This window comes from Amaranthus tricolor, chromosome 4 (genome assembly GCF_026212465.1).
Source record: "Amaranthus tricolor cultivar Red isolate AtriRed21 chromosome 4, ASM2621246v1, whole genome shotgun sequence".
Lineage (NCBI taxonomy): Eukaryota > Viridiplantae > Streptophyta > Magnoliopsida > Caryophyllales > Amaranthaceae > Amaranthus > Amaranthus tricolor.
This window is the reverse complement of record NC_080050.1, coordinates 1,049,718-1,060,325: the sequence shown is the minus strand read 5'-3', so window position 1 is coordinate 1,060,325 and position 10,608 is coordinate 1,049,718. Positions and strand designations below refer to the sequence as shown.

Below are 10,608 nucleotides of genomic sequence, written 5' to 3'. Positions count from 1 at the left end.
TGCTTTCTTACCCCATTTAAAACAACAATATTAGAATGAAAAAAATTATTGTGAATAATACGATCTTTTATTGATTTCCCTACAATAATACAAACTTTTGATTAACCCTAAATAATACTAAACTTTGGTATACATTTCCCTCTAGAATCCTTAACCTATTAGAAACCTACAATAATAGATCAACTTGCAAAGATTGCAATAAAAAACAAAGAAAAAAAGAGTATGATAATTGATTCCCAATCCTCATCCTAGCCCCATCCCCTGCCCACCCCCACCACTGCCACCATACCCTCCCACTACTACCATTCCCAACCCATTTTCGACCACCACCACTTTCACTAGAACTCACCACCAAAACCAACTCTTGACCCCCATCCCTTGTGCAGCTCTATCATCCCCCTCCACTCTCCAACTCCACACCAAATCCTTCCCTCCACTCCACCACCCTCTCAATCACCACTGCACCGACAGTTATTCATTAATATAATGAAATGAATGCTACGTTCTAACGAGAAGCCCAAAGTTGCACCTAGAATCAAAAAGTTGCAATTTTGGAGAAATATTTGTAATCAATAATGAACCCCAAAATAAAGATAAATAAATGAGATGGCCAGGACTTAGGAGGTTGCCAATACTTGTTAAATCAAATGGCAAACCCACAGACATTAGTGCAAAATTATGGTACGAATATTCTTTCTCTTCAACTTTTAAATGGTTCTGTTGTATTCTAATGAATAGCATAAAGTGTTAAAGATGATAAAATGGTGGAGATTTAGAGGGAATCAAATTCCAAGGGTGGTGGCTGGTAGGTGGAATTTTATGCATGTTCAAGTTAGTGGTGGTGTTTAGAACATCAATTGCAGGAAGAGGGAGATGATGGTTGTGGTGATGAAGGAGACAAAGAAATGGTGGGGTGGTGCACATGTGAGAATGAGGGGAGAGATTAGATTTTTTTAAAAATATTTTTTTGGGTAAAATTGACCTGTTTTACGGATAATGAGTTAAAATAGATGTTAGTGGTAAACTCACGTCAAAAATTATATTATTCAGTGTTAATTAAAAGTTCGTATTATTATAAGAAAATCACTAAAAAGTCGTATTATTCACGATAATTTTTTTTATTAGAATTTAGAAGATTTCTTAGTTCTTACCTTATTTAAATTAAAAATTAAAACAATATTAGAAGCTTTCTTACCCCTTTCAACAATAAGTCCTCTCGTCTCTATTACCCCTACCAAGAACTTCTTTCCAGATCTACCCGTCTCTACCTCCAATCTTTCACTCCAATTTTGACAATTCTCGACTTCCCTGCAATTTCGGAATCACATTGCGAATTTTATGTCATCAAATAATTCTTTCGATTGATTGAAGTAAAAAAAATGTGGAGTTCAATTGCTGATTTGAAAGAAAACCTAAATAAAATTGCTCTCGATGTCCACGATGATAGCGATGACGAGGTTCTTGCGATCCATGGCAATGATTCTCCGTTCTTTGATCGCCGACGTTCACACAGTCTTGCTCATTCCCAATCGGCTTCTAATTCTACGATTATGTCAAATGGCGTCGATTCTCCGTACGTTTCCGAGGTACTTCACTTTTCATCAAGAAATCGTTGATCTAAATAGTGTATTTCTGTATCTAATTACTACACTCGATTTTTGTAGTTGATGATCGTTAAATGTTAATTTTGTTGTAATCAGTGGTAATTTTCTTTAAATTGCTATAGTATTATCATTTATTCGTTCTTGTATTGTTATTCATAGTGTGGAACTTTATTGTTTACTGCATGTAGATTGAGCGGTTTAAAGCGGAGATAAAGAAACTTAGGGATTCTGAAGCGGAAATTAAGGCATTATCGGTTAACTATGCAGCTTTGCTGAAAGAAAAAGAGGTGATTTTTTTTGACTTGCCGTAGTTCTTTGCGTTAATTACTCATTTTTTGTAAAATTTTAATGTACTGCTGACCTGAAATGTAACCTCATATGTCGGTTGCTTAGAGAATATCTTCTCGAGGAAGGTATGAAGTTTTGTGTTAAGCAATTAATCAAATTTTCTGCAGTCTATTAGTAATAAGAGAATGCTACTTTGTGAATTTTTCGCACAAGGAGAGGATAATTGGTTTATATTAATTTTTATTTTCATATTTTGTTATGCAGTTGGTCGTTTAGTATGCCATGGCTAGAGAAATGGTCATAGGTCGTTATAAATACATATATATGCTACTTCAACTTATTGTGCTTTGTTTGCCCAATGATTTGTATTTGTTGTTATTGTTAGCATGTTTCTTGCTTTGTTGCTCATTTAAATAGCTTTTGGGATGTATGAATTTCTAAGTAGGATATGACTATGATATAGAAGGAGTATCTGAAAATGACGATATAAATACGACCTAATGACACCTGGTTGACGTTTGAAGAAGAATTATTGGTGTTTTGGGAGCTGAGATTGAGCTCAAAAATACATTTTACAGGCCATGCAACCCCATGCTAAGCTTGCCTTAGTTTGTTAACACCCCTAGGCATACCTCAACATGCCTTTCTATTGTGCTAATATTTTTAGTATTTCAAACCGATTCAATTGATTACAGGATCATATATCTAGGCTTAACCAGGAAAATGGCTCATTGAAACAAAACCTGGAACTTACAAATGCAGCGCTCAGTGCATCAAGAAACGACACTTCTAGAACGTCAACAAGTGGTATGAATGGGTCAAAGGTAAAGTCTGAACTCTGAAGCATCTGTGATCATATTAGGGTTAATGTGTGACCATTTACTAATTTCCAATTTTGTGAATTGGTTGTGTAATTTATTTTCCCTTTGTTGTTTCCCTCGAAATATTCACAATCATGGTGTAAATACAAAGTTGCATCACCCTATCGCAACCATTGTGTAGAGGTTTTTGAGTTTACTGTGACCGAAATATAGGCCGCATTGCAAAATCATCCGTATTGACCTAACTTCTGTTTCTCGTTTTGTCATGCTTTAATTCAACCTTGGCATTACAGAACGACATGGTGCTATTTTTGCGTTGGTCAAGCTGAATGATGTCTGTTTTAACAAGTTTATAAACCTTGTTTCTTTTTTGGCTATCGTGTAACTGGCCTTGTTTTATTTAGGGAAGTGGAGAGCAATCTCCTAATTGGCAGAGCAAGCATGGAGCCCTAGGTAGAAATCGTTCTGGTGGAAACCAGTGGCAAAATGGTGTCTCCAAACAGGATATGAATAGTAATGGGTATTTGCATGCAAATCAAGCTGATTCGACCGCTAGAGGTTCGACCTCAGGTCGTGAAAAGGTAATTGACATTCTCTTCTTCGTTATTCTCTTAATTTAATCATGTACATGCTGTCTTGCTATTGATCAACTGAAAAGGGGTAGGACTAGGAAGAGAGGGTATAAAATATGAATAAGGATACCATCAATATCATTTATCCTGTACATCTTATATTTTCTCCTTTCACATTGCAATCTTTTGCCGGGCAAGAATCAAGATGAATTAATGTGCCTAATTTTCTAAGCGTCCGGTTTTTTTATTTTGTGTTAAACAAAATGTGGTTGAGCATGGCAGAAAAGTTTGACATAGCAATTGCGTGATAGATCTCGGTGATGCTGCTTGTTCTTTTGTCAATTTTGTTTGTTATTTTTTTCACTTGTGAAATGGCCTTGACAAAGTTTGAATGACTGCTAGGAGTTTGACATAGCAATTACATGATAGATCTTGGTGATGCTGCTTGTTCTTTTGGCGGTTTCGTCTGTTATTTCTCTTGTGAAATAGCCTTGACAACTGTTGCATGACTTCTAGGAACTTGCAGATATGTTAGAAGAGAAAAACAAGCTGCTGGTCTCTATGCAGAGTGATTATGAGCTACAGATGAAACAATTGAGGACGGAATTGGAAAAAGAGAGCAAAGCATTGGCAAATACAAGACTCAAATTACAAGGTTGATTCTGCATTTGAACTCTCTGCAGTCTATGCTTTCTTCTGTTTCTTGATCTAGCTAGTTGAATTATTCACATTTGTTTTCAGATAAACAAAAGTTGAGCGGTTCTTTAGAAAAGGAGCTGAAAGGATTAAAGTCTGGTCATAATGAAGTAAGTTATAATTTCTGTCTTCAACTGGACTGAGATTAATCTTGTTGGATACTCATTTCGTTCGACTTAAATGTTTTCCACAAACTGATAATTGTGTGTTAAATGGGTGGTAAATTGGCAGACATCTTTTGAGGTGAATAAGCTACGCCAAGAGGTGAATGAAAAAGAAGAAAAAATTGGACAATTACTTACGGAACTCCGTAGAAAAGAGAACGAAGGTTTAATTGATATAGATAGTTTGAGAACAAGAATTGCAACTTTGGAGAAGGAGAATTTGGAGTTAAAGGTTGGCAGTTTTCCCTGTTGTATGATGTACATTTATGAGTTTGGATAACAAATTTGATAATTCAAACTGATGTCTTTACTCAATTTTAGGCTGAGAGAGAAAAACTTGAATCTGCACTCAAGGAGTCTTCTGTGGCGGGAAGAAAGCCGTCTGGCTCGTTGGATGAGGTTATATTTTTGTTTCAACAATTTCTGTAAAGCGAGAATGTGTTACTCTGGATGTCTTCTTACATTAATTCTTATGTATATAGGATGGGCATGCATCAACAAGCTTTCCTGAAAAAGTTGAACTTGAGCAATCTCTCCAAAAGATCGAGAAAGATCTTAAAGAAACACTCCGGGAAAGGGATAAAGCCAAGCAGGAGCTTTCCCGTCTTAAGCAACACTTATTAGATAAGGTACCACAGCTCTAACTTCTATGTGTTGTTTTTGTTTGTAGTTCCGTCAATAACTCTGTAAGTGCATCATCAATAATTCATAGAATATGGCTACTTGAATGAATTGATATATTTTGTGGCCTGTGGTACGATGAGAAGTTTTGTTGGTTCAACATTTCTTTCCACTGAACTATCTGTTGCACACCTTGTATTTGTATCTGTTGCACCCGTCATGTTAGAATATCTAGGTAATATTATATCTTGTGGTTAGTTTTGCAATGTTTTCACTTTCCCTTCTCTTAGGGACTTGACATGAAATCTATTACGTAAACACAATTCATATTAGGTGAATTTAAAATTTGTTGTTGCCGACTGCCAAGTGGGCATTTCTGGTGTATAAGCTGTATATTTTAAAATGTTGTGCACTTTTTACTGTTAAATTATGTAGCTAGTATTGAAGCTCTTTGTTGCTCACTGATAGGAATCAGAAGAATCAGAAAAGATGGACGAGGATAATAAAATTATTGAGGAACTTCGTCAACATGTTGAATATCAGAAGACAACGATCTTTAATTTGGAAAGAGCTTTGGGGCAAGCACATGCAAGTCAGGAGGAGATCAGGACAATGAATGACTATGAATTGCAAAAATCAAAGGAAATAATTGAAGACTTGAAAAACAAACTTGCTAGCTTCATGAGTGCTATTGATGGCAAAAATACCGAACTTCTGAACCTGCAAACTGCTCTTGGACAGTACTATGCTGAAATTGAAGCCAAGGTCTTTACATCATATCTTCTTCCTTTTAAGTTTGGATTATGTTTTTTTGAATGTACAGTATGAAGACTTTGCATACCCTTTTTATTTTACATGTTTTACAGGAGCGGCTGGAAGGTGAATTATCACAATCCAGAAAGGAGTATTCAAAGCTTTCTCAACTTCTGGAGGTATGAGTTACTTATTCACAGCCACCTGCAATGGTCTTTAAATGTAAGGTGGTACAAACATTGTTAAATTTTAAACTTGAAGGGTTTTAAAGTTCTATTATTAATCTCATACTCTTCCTAGTGCTGTATCCTTTATAGAAATACATGAATTGCTAGTCATAGACTAACATCATATATTGGATTTTCCTTCTGAAATACTCGTATCGTTATTTGTGCAAAAGAATCTATCAATGTGAAGCTATTTGGAGGAAGATTTCAGTTGGGGAAATATTAATATTTGAGTTGAGCCTAGTTGATTATTGTTAACCTGTCTGGGTGCTTTAGTAGATCTAAGAAGTACTTGAGCTCGATTTTTGAGAATATTTGTTCCAAGTTTGGCTCATTTATACTCTTGCTTATTTAAGATTCAGCCTAGAAGGATCAAGTTATGTAGTTAAGCGATGTTTTGAGTACTATGAAGAGGTAGCATGTTTGTCTAACTCGAGAGCTTTTTAAGAAACACTTGAGCTCAAGCTTTTAAGTAGCTTGTTTGTGCTTTTTTGGTTAAAACTTTTGTTTATTAATTACAATCGCGTAATGAATCATAACAGTTTGGTTGTTTAAGCTATTTTGGTAAACAACCTTCATTTCTCTGTTCAAGCTTGTTTAACTACTTTGTGGTTGACCTTTGATCAATTTTGACCAAGCTTGTTCATGAGCATATTATTCATTAACATATCATCTGATAAATTGAGTTGTTCACCTGTGGGACGTGCTTCACCTATGATTTGTTGATATTCACATTCAGCTTTTTTGCTGCCTAATAAGTGCTTAATTAGAGACAAGAGTTGAGAATCTTCTACAAATTTTCTTCATGGTGATTTACATTCTCACATACTTCAGGACTCAAAGCAGCAAATTGAAGTATCTAACAAAGAGAAGGAAGAAATTTTAGCAAAGCTGGCTCAAGCTGACAAGATGATAATAGAATGGAAGAGTCGGGTAAATAAAGTTGAAGAGGACAATGTGAAACTGCGTCGTGCGTTGGAGCAAAGTATGACAAGGCTCAATAGGATGTCAGTGGATTCTGATTTTCTTGTTGACAGGTTAGCCTTTTGGATATTTAGACTGCATTTCATTCGGTGATAATTCATACAGGATTGTAGATTTTTTTGTCTTTTTCTTCATGTTGTGAGGGTTAGGGCATGCTCAGTTTTAATAAAAGTCAAACCAAGCAAAACTAAGGAGTATAGATGGTTGCAAAGAAAAAAGTGATAAGAGGTTTATGTAATTGTGGTGATGTTACATTAATGGAGGGGGGACTATTCCTCTGGTTTTACTCTGCCCCCCATCCCCCAAAGAAAAACGAGGGTAATAATTCCTCCCTCGACTCTTTTATACTATCACACCTGATTCCCCTTTTATTACATTTGTCATTCACCTTATTATCAATGCAATACACCGTCAGTTTTGTTGGTCATTTATAATTTCCAATTCAGTTGGGATTTTTTTAAAAAAAGAGCAACTAAATGAATTTATGCATACTTGTGACAGTGGCTGAAAATCATAGTATAAAGTACAGGGTAATAATTCCTCCCAATTCTGTTGCATTAAAATAAATTTTCTCCATTGATGGGATGTGTTCCAAAGGCCGAAGGAGCTGTGGAAAATTACAGGGTATAAAGATTTGATTTGGTGACACATACGAACGGTTTTGTTTTCTTGTTTCAATATAGCAAAGATTCAGAAAAGGAATCATCGTGCACTGCAAATGTTTTATGAGGGTGGTCTGGGCTCTGGAGGGATTCTTCCTTTTACCCAAAGAATGCTCATAAAGTTCACAGGATTTTTTTCTCTGCTTTGTTTCATTAATAAATCAACTCTTTTTTTTCCAGCATGATTTCTATTACACATGTTTGTACTATTTTTTAACCTTGGCTTACATTTGATAAATGAAGATCCAAAATACTACTGTAACGATTGATTTACTTGTATAATGTATTCATAAACTTTCCTGAGCTACACATTCTTGCAGGCTATGTCAATGCATTAGAATTTAGAAATAACATTGATAAAGATTCAGTTACAAAAATAGTAACAATATTTATGATCTTTTCAGGCGCATTGTCATCAAGTTACTCGTGACATACTTCCTAAGAAACCACAGCAAAGAGGTACATATTTCTCCGTCTCAATTTGCAGGTTTTTTTGTGCTCTCAAATCTAATTATGGTTAACTGTCGAAATTGAGCAGGTCCTTGATCTCATGGTTCGCATGCTGGGATTTTCAGATGAGGATAAACAGAGAATAGGAGTTGCTCAGCAAGGAGGCGCAGGAAAAGGTGTAGTTCGTGGTGTGTTGGGCTTGCCAGGCCGCCTTGTTGGTGGCATTATTGGTGGAGGTTCTGCGGGTACATCTACAAATATGGCTTCGGACAATCAGGTGAATGACTAAATAATCTTATTTGATGTCAATGCTTTCAGTTCTGGAGTTCTTCGCTTGACACAAAGCCATGTTTTTTCTCCAGTCTTTTGCAGATTTATGGGTTGATTTTCTTCTTAAAGAATCAGAAGAGAGAGAAAAACGAGAGTCCATGGAATCCAATGATGAATCCAAGGGCGTTGCTGGCAGCAGTTTAAGTCCCCAAGGTGCACAATCAGCAACGCCCGATCGAAAATCTGGTCCTAGTGGACGACCTCCTATCTTTACGACCACAAATCCTTCCATCGATACATCAAGATCACTATATTCCTATCAAAGCTCAAGACCATATGATAATCCTGCCTCGGAGTTTTCCACAGTTCCCCTTACTCCATCAGGCAAACAGTTCTCATAATTTTGGAGTTCACTTGCCTATATACAAATGGCATGTGCATCTTGTAATTAACCACAAGGTAAAAAAGTTTTGTTTCTTGTTGGTTTGATTCTGTCTTTTCAATTCATTTATATATTTGATTCAATTGCAAATATGCCCTCATGTTGAAATATTCTTGTGTTGATTATAATTAGAGCCAGGCTTAGACTGCTTAATGTCTCAAATTAGATCTTCTCTTAATAATAAACTGTATGCAACGGTCATTCTTGTACAATATATGCTTTCATAGACGAATTCAGTTGATTAGTAAGTTTCATTCACGAATATTGAATTTGAGTTCTGTCTCGGTAGTGTACCGAGACATGTTGTACAACCTTGTCATGGCGTGTACAACCAACCTTTGTACCAAGTACTAACACGTATTCATGTGGGTATGTATTCAATCTCATTATTGTCACTACCCATCACTTATATGGTACCTTACACTAACTTATATTTGTTGCAGGTTACGTTTATGTGTTTCATATTCCATGCTCGCTTGTTATGCGGTGCATAGTTAAAAAATAATGTACTAATTAGGCTATTTAAAGAAACTTTGATGTTTTCAATGTTTAAATAGTAAACTTTAATATGTCGGATGTGAAGTCAGCAATATGGGGTGGGCATGTATGTTCGTGATTGGGAGGGTTGGTACGAGGCAAGGTGAGTGAATATGAGACGGTAAAAACTTTATATATACCACTTACGGACTATTGATGATAGGTTGTTTTATACTAATTCAACCATCATCTATCAAACTACATTGATACAAATAAATTAGTAAAAATTACCTAGAATAAACAAATGTTTTTATGATTTTCCTTTAATAATTTAACTATTGATTAATCATAATAATTTCAATTTTATAGGGTATTTGTCTAGAATAAACTTAAGCACTTGGATGATCTGTTATAGTAGGTAATTTATCAAAAAATAAATTGAAATTAATATAAAGAAAAGAAAAATTTTAAAAATATACATAAAAATTTTTAAAAAGGTTCACATTTTATAACATTTTTTTTGACATTTATTTTAATTTGTCTTTTTTTAAAAATAAATCTTAACCCAAGTTAGTTCTAGGTAAATACCTCTTAAAAAGATTATTTACGGTTAATTAATAGGTGAGATTATTGTAAGAAAATTATGAAAATAGGTGAGATTATTGCAAGAAAATTACAAAAATATTAGATTATTCTAAGTGATTTTTCCAAGAAATTATTTGTTTTAATTATTTTAATTATTTGCAGGGAAACTATTTTAATCTGTTTTTTTACTTTGCAAAAATTTTGTTTTATATAATATCTATCACTTTATATCTTATTTCTTTATTTTAATCCTATTCATTTATTTAAATTTAATTAAATATTTTTTTTTTTTTTTTGCAAATGTGTCATTTGAAAAGAGAACTGTATATATAAAAAACCCGTACTAGATGAGTATGTGTGTTAATTGTCAAAAAGATCGCACGACTTTGCAATTCATAATTGAAAAATTCGTAGCAATGAAAATAGGCGAACCAATAGCCTGCCAACACAAAGTAGATTCAGATAATGAAGACAGTGACATCACGATGAATAACAAACGGACATGTATGCTATTGACAAGACAAGAATAGTGATATTGATAACGTTAAGGAAATACACCCATCTCACAGTTCTCATCGATGGGCCATCCTACCCTATAGAGTAGGATACTACTCCTATGGTACGTGAACACAGTCCACATGGCAAGGCAAACTCCGTGAGTATAAATAAAAAATATTAAAAATATATTTGACGATTTAATATTTATCTAAAAATTTCACTTAATATGATTTTAAAATGAATTTAAAATTAAAATATATACACAATTTTAAAATGAATTTAAAGTTAAAATATATACACGATTTTAAAATAAATTTAAAATTAAAATATATAAAAATCAATATAGATATAAAATTTAATTTTAAATTGACGCACAAACTAAATTTGAAATCAATCTAATGACCAAAATAAATACCTACTATCTCAAGTTTATTCTATTTTTAGACAATATTTACAACACATTACCACTTGAAAATACACATTATTATAATTAT

The 10,608-nt window shown here is 34.2% G+C and overlaps 1 protein-coding gene across 3 annotated transcripts; it reads left to right on the top strand.

Moving 5' to 3' along the window:
• The first annotated feature begins 247 nt into the window (after positions 1 to 247).
• Positions 248 to 8,818, top strand: LOC130811373 (golgin candidate 4-like). 3 transcript variants are annotated; one of them, XM_057677652.1, is made up of 15 exons: positions 248 to 681; positions 1,793 to 1,891; positions 2,588 to 2,716; positions 3,118 to 3,294; positions 3,802 to 3,940; positions 4,027 to 4,091; positions 4,213 to 4,377; positions 4,467 to 4,544; positions 4,628 to 4,774; positions 5,235 to 5,531; positions 5,633 to 5,698; positions 6,581 to 6,783; positions 7,797 to 7,851; positions 7,931 to 8,119; positions 8,205 to 8,818. In XM_057677652.1, the coding sequence occupies exons 1-15, from the start codon at positions 679 to 681 to the stop codon at positions 8,511 to 8,513; spliced, it is 2,121 nt and encodes a 706-aa protein (XP_057533635.1). In that variant the 5' UTR covers positions 248 to 678; the 3' UTR covers positions 8,514 to 8,818. The 3 variants fall into 3 exon arrangements, with proteins under 3 accessions (XP_057533635.1, XP_057533634.1, XP_057533636.1); XM_057677651.1 differs by lacking the exon at positions 248 to 681 and adding an exon at positions 688 to 1,586; XM_057677653.1 differs by lacking the exon at positions 248 to 681 and adding an exon at positions 1,670 to 1,702.
• Positions 8,819 to 10,608: the final 1,790 nt, after the last annotated feature.